General features: G+C 37.3%; 3 protein-coding genes across 3 annotated transcripts; 1 reads left to right on the forward strand and 2 right to left on the reverse strand.

Moving 5' to 3' along the window:
* The first annotated feature begins 772 nt into the window (after positions 1–772).
* LOC118809209 (ras-related C3 botulinum toxin substrate 1) lies at positions 773–8,511 on the forward strand. Its single transcript, XM_036572305.1, has 6 exons — positions 773–993; positions 4,074–4,145; positions 4,313–4,430; positions 5,072–5,134; positions 6,495–6,654; positions 7,828–8,511. The coding sequence occupies exons 1-6, from the start codon at positions 959–961 to the stop codon at positions 7,956–7,958; spliced, it is 579 nt and encodes a 192-aa protein (XP_036428198.1). The 5' UTR covers positions 773–958; the 3' UTR covers positions 7,959–8,511.
* On the reverse strand, positions 5,056–18,176 carry crym (crystallin, mu). The gene is made up of 9 exons (XM_036572304.1): positions 18,161–18,176; positions 17,324–17,594; positions 17,085–17,235; positions 15,108–15,170; positions 14,917–15,018; positions 13,368–13,551; positions 10,660–10,781; positions 10,306–10,390; positions 5,056–9,334 (listed from the first exon to the last, which is right to left on the reverse strand). The coding sequence occupies exons 2-9, from the start codon at positions 17,488–17,490 to the stop codon at positions 9,270–9,272; spliced, it is 939 nt and encodes a 312-aa protein (XP_036428197.1). The 5' UTR covers positions 17,491–17,594; positions 18,161–18,176; the 3' UTR covers positions 5,056–9,269.
* On the reverse strand, positions 17,811–21,011 carry snu13b (SNU13 homolog, small nuclear ribonucleoprotein b (U4/U6.U5)). The gene is made up of 3 exons (XM_036572306.1): positions 20,806–21,011; positions 20,377–20,497; positions 17,811–19,931 (listed from the first exon to the last, which is right to left on the reverse strand). Exons 1-3 carry the CDS (start codon positions 20,806–20,808, stop codon positions 19,669–19,671), a joined length of 387 nt encoding a protein of 128 aa, XP_036428199.1. The 5' UTR covers positions 20,809–21,011; the 3' UTR covers positions 17,811–19,668.
* Between the last annotated feature and the right edge of the window lie 516 nt (positions 21,012–21,527).

Below are 21,527 nucleotides of genomic sequence, written 5' to 3' on the forward strand. Positions count from 1 at the left end.
CTGACTTTTTAGGTTTATCATTTTGTACACCAGAAAGAAAAGAGTAATTTTAAACTTCAGCTCCTGTGCTGATAGATGCGGGGATCATAATGTATGCAATACAAATATAGGCCAGATTCTATCTCAGTCTTATCACTTAATTTTTGAGGCACCTTTTAGAGACGTTAAAGGGGAATTCCACCAATTTCATTTAAGACTTCTGAATAATTTAGTCCTTGAGGTGTAAACAAAGTTGACTTGAAATGGTTCATTGTAGAGAAACTTACAGACAATTCTGACTCGGCAGGTTTCACTAGAACGAAGCATTTCACATCAAACCACTCTGAATGACTATTTACACCACACCAATTTACTTATGCAGAAATTTTGAAATATCGGCGGAGTTGCCCTTTAAACGCCATGGACGTCTGGTTCCTATCACCACAACTACTGTGAACAATTCTGACTTGGTAGGTTTCTCTAGAATGGCGCATTTTACATCAGACCCCTTTGAATGACTTTGTTTACATCTTCATGATGTTATTGTGTCGGAATTGTAAAAAATCGGTAAATAACTCAATAATTTTGTATGACTTGCTGAAAGAGGCGCTGTCACCGCTCCAGCAGATGGCAGCGTTGACCCACTGCGCCGTGCTGGTGTTATGAGGGAAGAGTTTGTCTCTGCTGAGAGGAGGGCGGGCGTTAGAGCCGCTGTGATTTCATCCCGATGATCGAGCGCTCAGATTTTGGGTGGTGGCTGGAAGCGCTCAGGAATGCGGTTTGCTATATCAGTCATTTTTCAGAACGTAGCTTGATTTTTATTTGTTTCATTTCCTCCACAGCCGCTTTCCCCTGCGTATTTGCGAAGGCGAGATAAACCCGTTACACCAGGTGAAGGAGTCGCTTTATTTGTTGATTCACAAGCGCTGTTCCTAAAAGCTGACTTAGAAGCGTCTAGCCAAGGGAAGACCGTTCACAAATGCAGGCCATAAAGTGTGTTGTCGTCGGAGACGGGTGAGTATATGTAGCTGACGTTCGTTTTTAAGTTTCTCTCTTCATTTCATCGGCTAAAATGTTCTTTCATTAGCAGCGCAGTCTTATTTTATCCTTCGCAGCCGTTGCTAGCTAGCTAGTCAACCTAGCTACGTATTTTCTTTGTCTTAGACTTCTGACAGTAACATACAGCTTTAATGAGGTAATAATTGCTAACTTAGTTCATTAATATAATATATACCGGTTTTATAGTGGTTTGGTAAATTAATGTCAGTGAGATAGGAAGCTTTAAACTAACAAACAAAGTAACGTAACCAAACAGTGTCTTTGCTAGCGTTAGCTATAACGTTACCGGCCACAGATTAGATAACCTTAGCTAATAAAATGTGCTAGCTAGATGACTTAAAAACAGCAAAAGAGATTAACAAATCTATTACAGACTGATATATGTATTTAAATACAAAATCAGACATGGGGCTCTGCCCAGGCCAGTTTATTTTACGTTAACTACGGCAGCTAGCTAGCTAACTAACATAGCTAGAGTGTATCCAAGTTTTCCGCATTCCTTTATCCATTTTCAGCCCTGATTGACCCTAACGGAGTCACTGCGCAGTTACAAGACTACTGCTAACCTTTTTAATGGGGAACTCCGCAGACTTTTCATAATTTTTACATGATTTAGTGGTTGAAATGTAAACAAAGTCATTCAGAGTGGTTTGATGTAAAGTGATTAGTTGTATAGAAACTTACTGACTCTAGGATTTCTTCACAGTGAAGGTGATAGGACCAATCCAAAACTACCAGTGGACCTAAACGTGTCGTCCGAGGTTTTATATGTAACGCTAATTTTGAAAAAATCGTATCTGGAAATATGGCACATGGAGCTGGATTCACGAAAGCTTTAATACGAAGAAACATACGAATGATCTTAAGACAAACACTAAGCAGTTCATAAGAAGTTTTTTTCTTAAATTTGTTTGTGAGAAGGTTCTAAGAAAAAGTCTACATCAGATTGAAGACGTTCTTAATCTGCATAATTGTTTTTACCTTCGCGCTCTTCACTCTGCGTAGAGTCTAATCTCATCTAAGAACAAATCCTAAATGAGAAAACATTGATGAATGTCAGAATTTGTAAAAACTGTGTTAAGTGGGTTTTAAGAAGAAACTCCTTTTTAAGAATAGTTGGTGAATGAGGCCCAATGTTTTTAAATATAATTCTCATAAAGTAGTTCTCCAATGTTTTCTAAAGAAAATCAGAATTGTTTTTATATAGGTTGTATATTACTTGTCATGTAGACCATGAATATCATACATATATTTCAGTTAACTGGTTATTCATTGTAATCAAATCAGTGCTCACGGATAGCAAAATAAAGGGAAAACAAAATCAAACCAAATTTGACAAGCAAGAACAATGATGGTGGAGGAAACAGCCAAGAGGTAAAACCCATCTTGGTCTATTCTATCAGTTATATTTTGTGAAACTCAGTACAAGTTACAGTTTAAGAGGTTTACCAGTTCTCACAGTCTAAGACTGTATGAGTGAGATTAAGATAACATTTTTTTTTTCAAGAATACCCTTGCTCTTACAATTATTCTTAAGAAAAAACATGATATATAAACAATAATAAAGACAAACAAAGAAATAAACAAGAAATAAAGAAAATACATACGTTTTTTTTTAAGAATAAAAAAAGTAGGTTGTTAAGAAAAAAGGCACATTTTCTTTCTTAAGACACTTGTGTGAATCCGGCCCCTTGGGAAAATTTGCTGGGGACTGTTTTGCCTCATGACGCTCTGCATATATGTCTCCACCATGAATGGATTTTAAAAATTACGTTCTAGGCCTAAACCTATCTCAGAACTATCGTAAAACTTTCTTCTGGACATCAGGCAGCATATTCACAACAATTTCATGGAGTAACTTCCTGTGATGTAGCTTTTAGAGGCATTAAACTCTTCAGACGTCTGGTTAACCACCACACAACAATTCTGACTTGGTAAGTTTCTCTAGAACGAAGCATTTTATACCAAACCACTCTGAAAGTCCTTGTTTATATCTTAACACTTCAATTATGCAGATACTTTAAAAAATTGCTGGAATTACCCTTTAGGTTTTTTTTAGATTTGTGGTATGTTAACATAACTAAACAAATCCAAGCAAGTTTTTAAATGACCTTGTCGTGTGTTACAAGGTCTGTTCAAATACTGTTTTGTGATTTATGTCCAATTTACATCTCATGGCTGGCCAAGATGGTTTAAATGTGATTTTCACAATTTTTTCCTAAATTTCTGCAAAATTAAATTGTTGAAATATATACCGTCATTCAGAGTGGTTTGATGTGAAATTGTGCATTGTAGAGAAGCTTACAGACTTAGACATTTTTGCAATGGTGGTGATAAACTATGGGTGACGGCATCTACAACAGAAATACAGCAATTGCTTTACTACCCAAAACCACCAGTAAATCTAAAGATGTCTTTTGAGTTTTAATAATAGTAAAATTTTGCTTTACATGTACGGCATGTATCTTTCCACACTTCAAAAATATATTTCAGGCCAAAACCATATAGATAAGACATAAAACAGTGTTTTAGGCACCATTTTCATAACCATTTCACATAACTTGCTATGATCTAGCTTTTACAAAAATTAAAGGTACTAGAGATCAGTATATGCCTCCTATCACCACTACTTTGGACAATTCTGACTCATTAAGTTTCTCTAGAATGGTGCATTTCACACTCAGAATGACTTTGTTTAAATTAAAAAAAAAAATTCTGCAGAAATTTTCAGAAATCTGTGAAATTCCCCTCTAAAAAAAAATATATGGAATGAACTCTGACTCTTCCTGATAAAAGTGATACTGTGATCTGAAACTATTGTGAAAATTTTAAGCATGTTTTTTTTTTCATACATTTTTATCATTGTTTTTGACAAGGTTAAACCTCTTTTCCCAGATGAAATTAAAGAATTCATCAGAATTGATTGATTATTGATTTCATTCATTCATTTAAACTGCCTGAATTGATACCCATCTCTGAAAAATGAATTAAGCATCAACTGACTGTTACTGATAGATGATATCTCTCTTTTACAGAGCAGTGGGAAAAACATGTCTTCTGATCAGCTACACCACCAATGCCTTCCCTGGGGAGTACATTCCCACAGTGTAAGTGCACAACCTCTGCAGAACACATGTTTCACAGTCAAGCTTACTCTGAGAACAGCCTCTTGTTTTATGACCATTCTTTTCTTATTGTTGAGAATGTTTTTGCTATTAGTCCTCTATACAGTTTTATACAGTTTTACACCGTTAAAAGAACTTTTTGTTTACAGGTTCGACAATTATTCTGCAAATGTGATGGTCGATGGGAAGCCAGTGAACCTGGGGCTGTGGGATACAGCAGGACAGGAGGACTATGACAGGCTCCGACCACTCTCATATCCTCAAACGGTACAATGATGATAGCAAACACCATGTAGAATGAATAATATTTAACTTAAGGTGGGCAATATGACAGTGTTATCTTGATAAATAACATTGGAATACACTTTTATTTATATAAAGATCCTAAAAAAGACAGAGTTGGGTCAATCATTGCACTGATTTTATTGTATTCATGTGGTACTGCTGTTTTTTGTTTGTTCCAAACTTTAGAAAAAATAAATATTGTGATGTATATCGCATTATAATGAACCCACTTCTAGTTTTAACAGTCCAACTAACTTGGTGCAGTACTTTATCGTCTATCGTGCCAGTGCCTATTGCAGAGAAAAATCTGTGGTTATTTGTTGAACAGTACATAAAGTAGCCTATTGTCTCATCCACTACTCATTTGGGCACAAAAGTGAATGGTTCCTCTGTTTGCTATCAACTGTGTTTGGTATCTCTGTTTTTATTTTTGTACAAGTTAAACAAGTGTAGTCAGTGTTCAAGCTAGAAAGGAAAAAGGAAGTTTAGTTTATGTTCTTAAATATTTATTGTTGTTCTTAAATGTTCTTCTGCAGACAATCATATTTTAAACTTGCAGATGTATGAATTAGCATCTTCATGTGATGTGCCTGCTCATTCTTTTTTTTTCTTTTTTTTTGTAGGATGTATTTTTGATTTGCTTCTCACTTGTGAGCCCTGCTTCGTTTGAGAATGTTCGTGCCAAGGTAAGAAACATCCTTTTAAATCAAGAGTGGGGAACTGAGGTCTAGAGTCCAGCACAGTTTAGTGATTTTGCTGCTCTAACATAGCAACTATACCTGGTGAAGTTGAGTTGAAAGGAAATGTAGTCAATCAGCCAAAACATCCATATTTTGCTGGAGCTGTGAGGCTAATGTTGCTAATAAGCACTGGAACTCAAACACACACGTCTCTGCTGTATAGGCCCACAATGTCTCTCAGCCTATTTAAACTGCATCCAGATTTTTATTAAGGTCACACAGACTTACCTGTGTGGTTTAAGACACAGTATGATTTGCTGTGAGCTATAAAAATGAACAAAACTGCACTGTGTTGTCAAACACTTCGATCAGCAATTTTAGACAACAGATGTTGCCCTGAATTCTTACTCTTTTTCGTGTGCTTACACGTCATGCAGGCATATGGACGTTACAGAATGTGTTTGTGATTTTTGTTGATTCCTTTACGACTATCTGTTAATCTTCAATTTTCCAACTTAAGATATAAAGATCTAATTACAAATATAAATAGAAACAGCAGAAATCGTGAACATAATCTAATCTCTGTACGTCTTGATGTGCATGCACACAGAGAGGAGTCTGAATTCAGCTGCCTGCAGCGTTAAGCTACACAGTGAAGTTTTGTTCACTTTTAAAGTTCAGACGAAGTCATACAGTGATATCAGCAAATCCGCTCAAAAAATTGTGTGACTTCTGTTGTTTGATAGAAACATAGCCTTGTAGCTCTAGTACTAAACTAAACAAGCAAAATTGGACACCAAACACATTTTGGTTGAGTGACTATGAAGGAAAATTGTAAATTTAATTAAACTATTTGTTTAGGCAAGAAAAATTAAACTGTAAAGGATTATAGCCCTTCAGGTCCTTTTTACTGCAGCTAGGAAAGTAAAAGTTAATGAAATGCTGATGGTTCCTGGAAAAACATCTAAATATAACAAAAAGTGAAAGAGGAAGGCGCTAAAAATAATCTGTCTGGATTTCTTGTATATTGCATGAAGCTGTATCAGCAGGCACTTTCATAGAAACTAAGCTTAAAAAAATGCAAATATGGTTGGTTTTGTTTGTCTCTGCACAAAGACTTGTCCTGTTTTTGCCAGTGATTATTTATTCATAGGACCAAGCTCATACAATAAATCTGTTCAATCAAACTACCGCAATCTTCTATGATTGTTCTAGTTTAGAAAATGTTTTAATGTGTCATTGTAGAAAATACTTTGATAAAGGTATCTTGTTTCAGTAAAATGCCACATCATGCTCACTTTTTAAGGCTTCATTTTTTTTTTTCTTTGATTTTAAATGCAAGTGACCTATGTCATGTTTTCCACAGTGGTATCCTGAAGTCAGACATCACTGCCCCAACACCCCAATTATTCTTGTTGGGACCAAGCTTGATTTAAGAGATGACAAGGACACTATTGAGAAGCTGAAAGAGAAGAAGCTCACTCCCATCACTTACCCACAAGGCCTTGCAATGGCTAAAGAAATTGGTTAGTAGTAATACTGCAAAATATGTATTTCTAAAATTGGGATGACCTAGCCAAGCAACAGAACATAAGAGCGAGCAAGTGTATTATGACTAATAGTAAAGATAAACACAATGTGTTATTTACAATAATCTACAAGTCAGATATTCTACTGCTTTCATACAACAATTTCATAACTTAAGAAAGAAGTAAAGCAAAGAAACCTTAAACACTATTTCCAATAAATGTTTTAATATTAGCATTTACCTTCAAAAAAGTAGTTCTAGCAGCATAGAGAAAAATTAATTATTGTTACTTAGCAGCCAGTTGTGAATGGAATGATAAAATATGGTGAAAAAGCTTGCTGTACATATAGACCTCTAGAAGTCATGTTGTCTTTCTGTAGATGGTGTCATTGCCTTATAAGGATATCTGTGTCTGAGCAGTTTTTCTCTGTGACAAAAAATGTGTTTTTGAAAATTGCTGCTATCAAGCTCTCTGGTAAAGGGGTGTCACTGAATCCTCCTGAATTCAAGCTCTGTGGTAAAGGAGTGCCACTGAATCCTCCTGAATTATGATGTTATTTATTATTTATTTGTGAATAATGTTGCATACATGTTATAAGCAAGCTAATTCTCTTGAGCATTTAAGTGAATTGACTTGAAATGACTATGTTGTTGTGTCGTCATTCTGTAGTTGGCATCATGTCCAAATTAGGAACTCTAAACAGTTTTTTTTGGAGGGGAAAAATGAATGCTGTTTTCCAAAAAACACCACCATCACACTATGTAGAAAAGCCAAATATTCCAGACCCAGTATTTTTAGCTGTATTACATTTTACTTCTGAGTGTTCCTGGATCCACTGAATTATAATTTTGTTGAGGAGTTGAATACCTGAATATTACTGCATGCAAGCTACCGCTGCTGTGCACTCAAATGACATCTGAAAATTGGAAGTCTCAGCCTCAGATGGTCTACCCACTTGGAAACAGACCACCTGATAACGTTTACACATAAAACTAGCCACAACTATCTGGATTTTAGTAATCCAGTTCTCTGCCATATTGATAATTTTACTGCGAATTTACGTCAAAATGAATTTTTTCCAGTAAAAATTCATTTCAGTAGTCCAAACTGAAATGTTACTAGTTCGTTTAAACATTGATGCACTACACTATTTCTCTTATTTCTGTGCAGGAGCTGTGAAGTATCTGGAGTGCTCAGCCTTAACTCAGCGTGGCCTTAAGACAGTGTTTGACGAAGCCATCCGTGCGGTACTGTGCCCGCCGCCGCTCAAGAAGAAGAAGAGGAAGTGTCTGCTGCTCTGAAGTGAACGCATTTAAAGAACCGGCTGCGATCTGAGCTCACCTGAGAAGAGGAGTCAGGAACAGTGGGGAGTATGTGTTGGGGTGCAAGAGGGAAGACTCTGTGATGAATCATACCCATACAAATATGTCTCTCTCACTCATGTATTGTAATTTAGACTTACTTCTGTATAACAGACTCTATCTTAGGCTCCTGGAGTTTGTCTCAAGGAGATGTTGGATGGCTTTTCCTAGTTAATGTCCCCTCACACTAAGAAATTCCTGCTGCCTTGTAATAATGTACTTTTTCATGTTTATGTAAAGTTAAACAACCCCCCCCCTTTCCTCCATGTGAGCCCATATATTTTGTTTACACTCTGTTTTTTTTGTTTTTATAGAAAATGAAGAATTGCCAAAACCTAAACCTACCTGTAATGGCTTTTACTTAAATTGTGCATACTAAACTTAAAATTTTTTGGTTTTGTTTGTTTTTAAGGGAAGCCCCTAGGCAACAACTAATTTCCAGAAATCTCGAAGGAAGGCTTTGACATGGACAATACAAAAGTTTTGAAGTGTAGTAGAGAGCTTAATTTTGTTTATTTAGTGTATACTGTGGTTAAGCAGTTGCTACACAAATGTTATCCAGCAAACATCCATTTGTTCTAATGTTGTTTTACATTTTGTGTTAATATCTGCTGCAGCTAGTCATGCAGTCTTTGTAGGAGATAGCTTTTATTATTTCACCAGTATTGTACAGAGACTGTAGTTTGACAGAATGTGCAGATCTTTTCTAAGCATGATTAATTCAGAGGTAAGTCAACAGTGACATGGTTAAGGAAGTTTAAAAAGTGCCAGTGCAGACCTAATGGCAGTGTGCAGTTAAGCTCTCAAGATACAGGAATCTGAAATCACAGGAATGAATGGAAATTCACATTGACCGTATGCATTTTAGTGCATTTTGTATTTGATGTAGAAATAATAGGCAAATAGTTGAATTCTTGGCGCAATTTTTAGAAATACATTTTTTATCTTACTCTGTGACAGTATGAAGACCATGTCAGCTTTGTTTTACTGCATTTTAACTGGAGTTACAGTGTATTAACCATTACCTCTGATGTTTAATTTTGTCACGTCTTTAAATGATCTGAGGTACTGTAAAAGCGTTCAGCAATTCTGATCTCAAAAGACGGATGAGTGTTCATTATTGGAATCATGCCTGCAAGTTAAAGATTCAGTAGTGTTAATTATCTTGTAGAAGTCGGAGTTTATCCTCAAAAGAATATTTGTACTGAAAGCTGGCAAGTGATTCTTCTTCATAGCTGAATCCTGAGTCCTTCACTGGTTACTCTTCCACTTGTCAAACACAAGTTTAGCAGAGATGGCATCTTGTATTCCCATTCCTGCATACAAAAATTAATCAAATGCTAAATTTCGCAGCCTTTAAAATTACTCTTATCTTAGAGATAAGAACACAAAGCTCAAAAGAATAAGACGAACGAGAACTTTACTTTCTGTGAAATGAACTAATTGATTAAGATGTGAACAAAGTCATTCAGAGTGGTTTATGTGAAATGCTCCACTCTAAAGAAACTTGGACTTTGATTTGTTCACATTAGTGGTGATAGGAACCAGATGCCTTGAAGCATGTAACACCTCTAAATGCTCCCTCACAGTAAGCTATTACATGAAATAGTTACAAATATATTGTATGATGCCTGACACATTGTTCTAAGATTTTTTGAGAGATGGTTTTAACCTAAAACATATTTTTAAAACAAATACATGATGCATTCAGGGTGTTGAGGCAAAATCACCCCCCAAAGAAAACTTCAGATTTACCATTATTTTATTATCAACACTAAATAAAATCGATATATTTTTGTTGACTGTAGACTGACTCCTAGTTCATGTCACCGCCACTGTAAAGAAATTTGACTTAAGTTTCTCTATAATTCACCATTTCACATACATTCAAACCAGCTTGCATTTCAACTACTGATTTATGGAGGATTTAAAAAAAAAAACTGTTGAATTAGGCAGAATTTTTAAAAAATCAGTCGAATTCCCCATATCAGGTTTTTAAAGGCGTGCTAAAACTGGACCTTTACCATCTGGAGAAAGCTTAACTTTGTGAACATCCTGGCTTTAAATAGACTCAGCAGGGTTTCAAGGGAATTGTCCCAAGGGACACGAACCAGGGCAAATAAAAGCAAATATCAAGACTATCAAAGAGCAAACATTGCTGAGAATTAGCAGCGTGCTGTTTTTTACCACTGGAGATCAAGCTGGTTGTGGGAAATTGCCTGTTTCAACTACTGACATTTCGTAATTCTCATCTTCCGTTGTTATATGAGTGAAGAGAAAAGGTTACCCAGAGACTTGAATACTGTTGTCTTCTCACAGAGAGCAGGCGAGGTTCCATTTATAACCTCTCCAATTTCAGCAAACACTTTCGCCTGGAGAAACAGAATACATTCATAACAGTTACGTTAACATCACTGGTGCTCCTTTCAGTTAACTATCACTGATTTTTAGGGTTTGTCCAGTTAAAATGTCTGTTTGAAGCTCAGTGAATATTCAGTAAAGAATATTTGTGCTAGTGCTTCCTTAGATAGGCCACTGTTCAAATGAATAAACACTATTGGGATAATAAAGCTGTAGTAATCAGAAGTGTTTGTATAGCGGGAAAACTTTAATGATCTTCAGATTAGTCACTAAATTGTACCCCAGACAGAATAATGTCTCCTGACTCCATTGCAGCTCCCTCTCTGCTGTCAACGTAGATAGCAGCATCTCTCATCAAAACATCATCCAGTTCCCTCCAGTTTGGTCGGCATCCCCCCACCGCTAATGGTATAAAATCATTAAAAAGGTGTGGTTTTAATAGTGTAACTGTAAAATACAGGGTGCCCATACATCCTGGAAAACCTTGAAATGTACAGCTTACTTTTGCAATCATGGAAAACACCTTCAAAATAAGAAAATTTATCAAATGTTCTGAAACAGTGGAAAGGGCCATGAAATCAGAGGGATTGCATTTTATTTACTATATCGCTGTGCGTAGGACCCTATTGTTAATGCTCGGATTTTTCTAGTTCTTCTTCTTATTATTATTCTTTTTCTCCTGAAAAACATGTGGAGAAGAGACTGTAAGACCTAGAGACACCAAACTTTTTGGGTAGGTGTAGTTTGTGTGCATCTTGCCAGGCAACAAAAATGGTTGGCCAAAGTGGGGCCACTATAGAGCAGCAAAACACGTTTTTTTTCATAACTCCTGAACCAAGATATGTAGAGACAAAATTCTTTTCAAAAACCTACTTTTGCTAACTATTCCTATGATTTTCACTCAGTCCTCATGTATGTGGTCTCAAAAAATTTAGAACAGTCTGTTCATCAATATTCAGCAAAAACATTTTGACTTTTGTAAACAATATGGCTATCATATGCTAATTAACCCTTCTGACATAATTCAAAATTCATTTAAAACTCTATAACCTGAGAATGATTCTGCCAAAAACATTGAAACTTGACAGGCTTATTCAGAACAAGATTCTGTGGTAGTCTATCACTTTTGGTGCGGGGCAGGGTAATCGCCAATTAACTGTTTCTCAGCATCCGTGCATCAGATCAAGCTGAAACTTGGCATGCAGCATCTACTAGACAGAGTATAAGTGAATCTTTAAGGACAATTTGATACATTGAAATTTATGACTGCCATCAGCCAATCAGCATTCAGCAGGCTTTTGACAGGCTTAACATTGACCAGTCATCATGAAACTTGAATGCCGTCTGTATGTAGCCACTTTCTAACAACCAGTGAAGTTTCAACAGATTTGGCCACTTGGGGGTGCTATTCATGAAAATCAATTAATTACTCAATTAGTGTTATTAATATACCATTACTATTTTCACCCAAAATCTATATACATCTAATGTAGTAGAGTGTGACAAACAAATTTACAATTACAATTAATACATAATTTTTTGTAATCGTTAACTGTTTGAAAAACAGACTTTTTGAACTAGTCTCTGGATTTTGATCCAAAGTTTTCAATTGGTCTAGAAATACTCTCTGGGGTCTCTAGGTAAATAATCATCAAAATAATGTTGACATTTTCACTCAACATGGTGTTGCTCTATCAATTCATCACTGCGGCCATGGCATTTGCTAGCTTGATTTGCTATAACTCATCAGTCTTTGGTCCTTTCATCTCAAAACTTTAGGTGTTTGTATAAATTAAGACTCAGATGGGATCTGCAACATTTAGTCCAGACTGGCCTTTAGGGGGCGCATTAGCACTCAAAAACACTAAAAATCATTAAAAATGCTATTACAAGGTTACTAGAAAGTCTACAGATAAACAACTAGTGACATTTGAATCAGTTCATTGACCTGAATAACTTTGCAATTACATGTTATGTCAGAAATGTCTGTCCAATGTAGTCTGGTATTTTGGCTTAAATTTGTTTGGCACACTGTACTTTTCACCATGGTTGCCTATTAGGCCTAAATGGGCTGATGCATGCTTGGACCCACTCATTGCTGCTTGCGGCTATATTTGCAGTTTTAATCAATGTCACATATTAGTTAGAAAAATCACAATTAGATATTTTCCCCAAATTGTACGACACATCAGCCTCTTGCAGCATGTTCAGTTCTTGAATTTTTTTAGTAGGGTTTGAGTCAATATATCAGTCATAATGAGTCTTTAAGGGCGGTATTGTAGACTTTAATGTTAAGGATGTCGGCAGTTGTTTGTCATTTTAAGATTTAAGGTAAAGACAGAGTAAGAACTCTGAAAATATCTACACAGATGCATAAAGTGATAGTTCAGTGAAAAAAAACACCCCCACTTCAGCTCCAATGTAGTCTGTCAGTGTAGACATGTTTGGCTGTCTGAGGTTTGCTTCATCAGTTCTGCACTGGAGCTACAAGGCTCCTGTACAGTCATATGTAAAGGTTTAAACACCTGATTTTATCAGTGAAAAGAAGTTTACAGATCCTCTATGGCAAGCGTGTCAAACTGGGGACCTTCCAGGCCAAAGTGCTGCAGATATTAGTGTTTACCCTCATCTAACCCTATGAATTCAGTTCATGAAGGCTTTGCTAATTAGCTGATGAGCTGAATCAGGTGTGTTCAATAAAGCAGTTTGCTAAAGTCTTTAGTGTCTTGGTTTGCAAAGACTGGATCCTGACACATGCTCTACAGGGAACAAACTTAAATCTGCTCATTTTAGTGCACATATTCCATTTATATGTTGAGCATAATGTATTGGGAGAAAAATAAAATATGTGCCATAACTTGTATTTCTTTCCCAATTAAATTCAGCAAATAAACAGTAATTGTGCATTAAAATGTGTTGGAAGGAAGAGGAAAAGAGCTGAGCGGTCATTTAAAGACGGATCAGCCATTATCCTTGGAATGTTCTTACCTGCAACATGAGCACCAGGCTTAACCCACTCCCCAAAGAGCACTGGTTCACTTGAGCTAGTAACTGTCACGATTACATCAGCTCCATTAACTGCTTCTTTAACAGATGAACACACTGTTACAGGACCCTGGACACTAGCTGCAAACTGCTTTGCCATTTCTATTCTTCTACTCCACACACGGACCTAAAGACACAGCAACTTTGTAGTAGGGCCCAATCAATATATAGGTTTTATAGCTGATACTGATTTTAAGAAGCTAGAATTTTAATAACCAACTATGGCTGATTTTTATGTGGTCAAAAAGCAAACTGACTCCAAGCTGACTGTCATATTCCTTAAACTCAAAGAAACAGAAGCAATACACAAAGTCTTACATAATAAATATAAAACAAAACACTTGTAAATAACCATGTACCCATGTAAAAGGTATATATAGTCTTATATACAGGTAAATAACATGGACCATCATATGTTGAACTCAAGTTCCTTTAATATTTGATGTTGTTCAAAATAGTATCACAAGCCTCAATGAGTTATTTTTTTTATTTTATGGCCATTTCTGCAAATGCAGGCACTTTAAGGTCCTGGCATTGAATTTGTGGATTTATGTCAACATAAGCATAATGCATAGTGAATGGCTTCTTAGTGTAACGACACACTTTCACATATAAATTGGTTGCTAATGTACTAAGCTAGGGCGGCACAGTGGCGCTGTCGCCTCACAGCAAGAATGGCCTGGGTTCGATTCCCGGCTGGGTGACCAGGGTCGTTTCTGTGTGGAGTTTGCATGTTCTCCCCGTGTCTGCATGGGTTTCCTCCGGGTACTCCGGTTTCCTCCCACAGTCCAAAAACATGCAGTCAGGTCAACTGGACGTGCTAAATTGCCCCTAGGTGTGTGTGGATGTATATGTCTGTTTGTCTGCCCTGCGATGGACTGGCGACCTGTCCAGGGTGTATCCTGCCTTCCGCCCGATGACAGCTGGGATAGGCTCCAGCACCCCACCGCGACCCAGAAGGATAAGCGGTTTAGATGATGGATGGATGGATGTACTAAGCTAATGTAAATTACGAGGCATAAAGTTTTATTCATGTCCAATATCTGTGATTTCAATCTTCAAATGCAGATGAATGCATAAATAATGAAACCTCTAAAGGTGCATGTCCCACTTTGGTAAGTCCTTTAATAATCTAAAATAATATATAAATTTTTTTCAAAGCCAAACAAACCTACCTTTGATTGAAATAAGTATCAAAATCAAAGTAAATCTTTTTCGTATTCTGTATCTTCTGCATGTCCTTACAGTAGCACTTATAACTATCGTGTTGTAGACTTCATAGTCATATTGTTGTTGAGTTTACATATATTAGAAGTTGTATCAGGGCACACTGTTTGACAATTGTTGTAGTACAGATATGTTTCAGAAAAGATATTTTGGCTCTTTTTCTAAAAAATTTGGACAGCCAAAGCTGCCCGTGTATGCAAAAACCTTTATATATCTTGCATGCTAGATTTTCACCAACACCTTAATATCAGCCAGTCTTGGTTACCTCTTTAAATGAAAAGAGCTGCATGAAGACTTCATAATGACTAAGCGCCTGGTGTCCAGAACCTAGTATGCACAATATGTCCGACTCAGCTGGCTTCAACAGCTAATGGAAGAAAAAAATATTTAGTATTAATGTTTCTTGGCAAGTAAATCATTTTACATCTAAAAAGCAGATAGAGTTGAGGGACTTACTTTGGCAGATATGGCTGACACAGCTGCTGTTCTTTTATGTGTGATATCTAATCCATCCATAACCTGTCAGAGGGAAACCCAACAGTAGTGAAAGACTGTAGTTACTACTGCACATTTCCATTTAGGGGGCACCATCAGCATGATTGCAAATAGAATATCTCTTGAATGTACACTCACTCGCCATTTTATCAGTTCCACTTACCATATGGGGCATTTTTAATTACAGACTGTAGTCCATCTCTTTCTCTGTGCACTTTGTTAGCCCTCTCTTTACCCTGTTCATCAATGTTCAGGACCACCACAGAGCAGGTATTGTTTGAGTGCTCGATCATTCTCAGCATTGCAGTGACACTGATGTGGTGGTGGTGTGTTAGTGTGTAAGTGTGTTATATGCTGGTACGAGTGGATCAGACACAGCAGTGCAGCTGGAGTTTTCAAACCCTGTGTCCACTCACTGTCCACTTTATTAGATACCTTGTGATTAGTTAGAGATAGAGAAAATGGATCATCTGCTGCTGCGGAAGAAGATTGATTCTCCAGACACTTTGAATTCTACACCTCAGTTTCTGTTCATCCTCTAGTCTGACCACAGGAGCAATCTATATGGTATGTGGACCTGATACGGTGGACAATGAGCTGATAGATTTAGAGTTAGGCCAGGGGTTCAGAATGCCGTACAGAGCCCACATCCTACATTTTCGTTACCCTGAAGTCTTATTATAATCTTTGTGCGGTTTTAAAAACAGTCATCATTCATTTTTACTTTTTCCAACCTCTCTTTAATCCTCAGAATTTAAAGGGTTGTTTTTGTTATTGTGTCTTTAAAGCACTATTCCATAGGGAGATGGGGTAATGGATGTTTATCAGAGGATGTCTGGGACGTAGGAGCACACAGTCCGTAAAAATGACGGACATGGCGCATTCCCACTGGATAAGAAATGTCAGTATAAATAATAGAGATAGGCATGGCTACTCAATTTATGCACTGCTTTTACTCCAAAAAAGAGTAGAAAACATGTCAAATCATATAATCTAGCTGTTCTTCTTTTTTGCCAATTTTCTCCCCAATTTGGCAGTGTCTAATTCCACCCACTAGTTAGAACTTCCCCAGTCACACAATACCACCACCGCTAACAGGGTGGAGGCAAACACAAGCTTGCCCCAAACCACTGCATCTTTTCTAACTGCTGCCAACGCACCATCATTGGACAGCTGAATGTGCTTGGAGGAAACACCCGCGCTGGCTAGCATCACACTGAGTAACGGGGGGAGAGGGAGGACCATCCTACCCACCCAAGGCCAACTTTGTTCTTTTGGACCTGGCCACAGGTGGCTCTAGTTGTTTTGCATAGCAAAACGTTCGTTTTATAGAACGTAAAAACCGCCAGAATCTTTGCTGACGTGGGAGTGAGCAGTCCGTAAAGATGACTGACGTGGCGCATTCGGATAGGACTAAAAGAAACTCGACTAAAAAACACATTACTCCACCTCCCCTGTAAAACTAATCTCATCGGAATAGGGCTGTAAACTGATACCCAGAAGTGACCTCTGTTCTGATTGGCTGCCGTTTTGCATGGTCCAAAAGCAGGTTGCAACACTTCTTCAATGACAGTGGGCGGGGCTAAACTGCTGCAGGCCAAATAGCCAGAAATATGTAAACATGCTGGTTAAGTGACATCATAAAAACAAGGCAATCAAAATGGGCTGTTTTTACAGCTTAGTTTTCATATATAGACCAGGGAGTGAATGGTATGTTTTTGAATTTTAACAATGTTTACATACAGTTTATATAGATGAGGAAAATTCAATTTTCCATGCAATGGGCCTTTTAATACAGCCCTGGAATGTTAGTTTTAGTCCTCACTGAAAGATGGGAAGCTTTGATTATTAGTTGAGCTACAGTATTACAGATCCTAGCTTAAAGCAAGTCTGAGCAGTTTTACGGAACAGAAAAACGTGTTCATGTCTCTGACTCACCGCGATGACGTTCCCATACATAGGGTCAAAGAGTAACACAGTGGCCTGAGTTGATGGCAAACTAGACCCTTCGTCACGTCTGTAGAAGGCCACCATCTTCGTGCACAAAATGCCTTTATATGCTACATATGCAGGCATTAGCCCCAAAAACCTGTTTAAAATAAGTTTTAAAGTAGGTTAATGTTCAGTCTAAAGTGGTTATACTGACTGTAAGGGCAGTACAATAAAGACAGTCGTACCCGTTGTGGTTCTCTATAGGCATCACCGACCTCACCGGCTGCACCACTTCTGCCCTATCCCGGAGAGAAAACTTCCCCAAAGCCTCTTCTAACCGGGGAATTAAGTCGTCGTAACGAAGGAGACGCGCAACGACATCGTCACTCAGGAAAACGGGCTGCTGAGCCATTCTCTCTATCTTCTAGTCTGCATTCGAAGCTCAGGAGAGGCTGACTTTAAACACTTTAGCTTCACGTGTGAATGGCTGAATCTCAAATGGCTCCCTGTTCCCTACTGTACAGAGGGAAGTGTGACTTGTGAGATTTTGTCTTTTTCACTTAAGTGGTGCCCTGAAATTCGGATAGGGACTCCTGCACATGTGGCCGAATCCCCAAATCGCTCTTTGTTCAATATATTATGTACTGTTTGTGTGAAGAAGATTTTATTTTAAGACCTACGCTGTGCACACGTGGTCACGTGAACAGAAAGAACGATCCAATAGCGGAACTCTATTGTTGTTGTTTTTTTTTAATATCCATAGTATTCCGATAGCAATGTCAATGCCAATATTGTGCATGACATAAAAATCTTTGTGTAACTTTTAAAGTAAAATGTTTAAAATTCAAACATCAATAAAATAATCTATTAACAAAAAACAAATCTATTTAAATTCTAATAATAGTTAACTACAGTCTCTACATAGTAAGTTTTACATTTTTAGGATTTTTCATACATATGCAATTAAATACATATTCATTTTTTTTAGAACAAATACATAACATTTATATAATCTCACTCAGCACTTCAAGTACACCTCCCTTGTATCTAGTTTTACTGAGCATTTCATCAGGTCCACTTACCATTTAGGTGCACTTTGTAATTCTACAAATACAGACTGTAGTCCACATGCATACTTTGTTAGCCCCCTTTCACTCTGTTCTTCAATGATCAGGACCACCACAGAGCAGGTATTATTTGGGTGGTGGGTTATTCTCAGCACCGCAGTGACACTGATGTGGTGCTGGCGTGTTAGTGTACGACTGGTACAAGTGGATCAAACACAGCAGTGCTTCTGGAATTTTTAAACACTCAGTGTCCACTCTATTAGACACTCCTACCTTGTTGGTCCACTTTGTAGATGTAAAGTCAGAGCTGTTAAAATTGACGATAAATGTAGATACGAGGTGTACTTAATAAAGTGTTCAGTGAGTCTATGTAATACCATTACTCCACTAGGTTAAATATGAAGCCATTTAGTTACACATCAGTTATTCAGAAGTTATAGGCAGAATTCATTTGTTTATAAAAACGTGATAGTAATCAATTATATGTATTGTTACATGTACTGAACTACACTTCTAAGGGATTCTGACAGAGTTTTTTCAAATAATACTGCCACTGCTATATTTAAAAGGAATATTCTTTCTACTTACATTTTAGTTCCTAATTTCTTTTACTTCATTCCATTCTGTTGATTCAGCACCTGAACTTCTATACTGCCATTCACAAGTGTCACTTAGAAACTTCAGCATTTTATTTTAGACCAAAAGGAACAGAAATACGGAAGAATATACCTAATAAACCCATTTCTATGCTGACAGATGCTGGATATGGTAAGTTTTTGGACCTGATACTCACTCACACTGGGCCTCATTCACTACCCATTCTTAAGAAGAAATTTTTCTTAAAACCTTCTTACATAGTTTTTACAAATATTCTGACATTCACCAATGTTTTCTTAAGTAAGAACAGAATCTATGCACACTCAAGAGCACAAAGATGCAAACAGTTCTGCAGTTTAAGAACACATCATGAATCTGACAGACTTTTTCTTAAGACCTTTCTCAAGAACAAATTTAACAAAAAAAAACTTAGGAAGATATTGGTGAATGAGGCCCAATTTTCCATGCGTAGCTACTTCTAAAAAAAGTTTTTTCACTGTGAAGCAACAATATTTGTATGTTTTTACAGGAGAATTTTGCTGATTTTTCAAAACGTGTGCATAATTCAGTGGTTGATAAACAAAGTCATTCAGAGTGGTTTGATGTGAAATGGTTCACTGTAGAGAAACTTTGTAATTGAGATTTCTTTACAATAGTGGTGACTGGAACCAGGGGTCACAATACCTACAATACAAATACGGCCTGTTTATTTACTATTTCCAAAACTACAAGTAAACCTGTGTCTTTATGTTTTTATATGTAATATTGTTTATGGTAGTGATAAATCTGGATAAAAAAAAAAAACATGTTTCAGGCCAAAATCTTATCACAAAACTAGATCACAATAAAAACCCTCATGATTCTGTACATGGGATTACAGAATCTACATACATTAAACAGACTAGACATCTGAAATTACAGCAGGCTCAGACCAAAAGCCTCTCAATAGCCATCTGCACAGACTGAATCTGAGGTTTCAGTTGTGATCCTTCCTTAATGGTGATTGATGTGGCGATGACTGGTCTCGACACCCCACATGCTCGTCCGAGGGCTTGTTTAGACCTCACAAAAACGTAAGGCACGTTTTTGTCCTCACACAGCAATGGAAGGTGCAGAATAATCTCCAGTGGTTCAGCATCAGCAGCCATAACGATGAACTCAGAAATTCCACGGTTCAGAGTTTTAGTGGCTGTATTAAAAAAATAAATAAATAAATAAAACAAAACACATTAAACACAGAGCCAGACAACATCAAGCTAAAATACATTTAAAGGGCCCAGATGATACATTTCTCTTGATTCACATTTTCACTAAAAACTTTTGTTGATTATGATATAGTTATATTTGTGTGATTTTTTTTTAACTCAAACCAGTCATAATTATTTTTTTTTGCAGGACCATTTTTCAACCTCTCTTCAATCCCCAAGAAGCTGATTTTGTTTTGTAAAAGATCTGTCATGATTGGCTGGTTCGTACTCCACCTCCAAAAAAAAAACTGTCCAGGCTTAAGAGCAAATGAGAGGGATTAGACTGTTGTAGGCTGAGTAGAACTTAGTTTGTAACATGTTCTCAAAAGGTCTCAAATAACGGTCTTTAATGGCACTACAAATGAACTGCTGGAGACAAGTTCTTACCTTCATTTGCTCCTTTCCGTAGCTGTTTGTAGTTTGCTGCTTGCTGCACAAGATCCAGAATAGTTTTGCTTAGCGTGGCATCAGCCAAAGGGTAGGCTTTGGGATTCACTTCTGCTTCTGTCTGAGATAAAGACAAACAAAATGAGGAGCAAAGCAGAGTGAGGGATCATAATCCACTGTTACCAACACTGTATAATAATGTTTAAGTAGTAAACTAGAGCTAAAGCCACCTTCCTTTTACACTGATTTCACAAACAAGAAGCCTGCGATAATTATTTAAGCTCATGTTTTTTTCTTCCATTATAGCGGGCATAAACGTGGATCACTGAGCCCGGTATTTGTGTCAGTGATTCATTCATTCAGTCAGTTAGATTACATTCTTCCATATAAGCTGATTAACATACTTACTGTTTAATTAACGTTACTCACCATTGTTTCGGGAAATCTTCAAGTCCTCTCGGCGAGTGCTTCACGGAGGACCAGCTTAAGCTAAATATACCAAAAAGAAACAAAATCGCGATTATATAGAACAATTTAAGGTAGACGCGCAGGACTCACGTTACCGCCGCGTGCAACACGTGTTCTGGTAAAGCGGTCCTGTGCATGCGCACGCCAGAGGAGCCTAGTCAGAGAACTTGTAGAGAAGGAGAGGGAGCTAGAGGGAGCTCCCGAGCGAGTCCCAAATGAATGGGTTGATATGGAGCATTTGAGCAAAATCATAGTTTATAAATGCTTAAACGTTTTTAATGTAAAAGAATACAGTCACTTCCTGAACAATGAATAGCATAAAACATTTTAACACTGCTGCTATATTTTTAAGAGCTTTGAAACTCGAGCTATAGGATTTTAAAACGGCACCTCGTGCATGTCTGGTCTAGTCACTTCCTATTAATCCAGTTATATCAAAAACATTACTTCATAGCGCCAGAGGGCGCCCACGAGCGAGTCCTCAACGAATAGGAGTGAACGGTGCTAAAGGGCTAAAAATGAAAAGTTAAAATAGTTTCTAACCACTTGTCCAGGACCTTCCTTTAATTTTAGTATTTTTTGTATTTTCCTTTTTTGGCAGTAGAGCGCTAGCGTGCTACTGAGTGCTGATTGATTGGCATTACAGCTACTGAGTGCTGATTGGTTGGCATTACAGCTACTAA

The sequence above is a fragment of the Colossoma macropomum genome, unplaced genomic scaffold, assembly GCF_904425465.1.
Source record: "Colossoma macropomum unplaced genomic scaffold, Colossoma_macropomum, whole genome shotgun sequence".
NCBI lineage: Eukaryota > Metazoa > Chordata > Actinopteri > Characiformes > Serrasalmidae > Colossoma > Colossoma macropomum.

Excerpts from the sequence above, each read along its gene's own strand:
- LOC118809209 (XM_036572305.1), top strand. The coding sequence starts at position 959 with ATGCAGGCCATAAAGTGTGTTGTCGTCGGAGACGG. Across the intron at positions 4,146-4,312 it reads GGGGAGTACATTCCCACAGT|GTTCGACAATTATTCTGCAA; the intron begins GTAAGTGCACAA and ends TTTTGTTTACAG. Across the intron at positions 6,655-7,827 it reads TGCAATGGCTAAAGAAATTG|GAGCTGTGAAGTATCTGGAG; the intron begins GTTAGTAGTAAT and ends ATTTCTGTGCAG.
- crym (XM_036572304.1), bottom strand. The coding sequence starts at position 17,490 with ATGGCTCAGCAGCCCGTTTTCCTGAGTGACGATGTCGTTGCGCGTCTC. Across the intron at positions 15,171-17,084 it reads TGTATGGGAACGTCATCGCG|GTTATGGATGGATTAGATAT; the intron begins GTGAGTCAGAGA and ends TCCCTCTGACAG. Across the intron at positions 13,552-14,916 it reads AGCTCTTTTCATTTAAAGAG|GTCCGTGTGTGGAGTAGAAG; the intron begins GTAACCAAGACT and ends CTGTGTCTTTAG.
- snu13b (XM_036572306.1), bottom strand. Across the intron at positions 19,932-20,376 it reads ACGGAAAGGAGCAAATGAAG|CCACTAAAACTCTGAACCGT; the intron begins GTAAGAACTTGT and ends TTTTTAATACAG.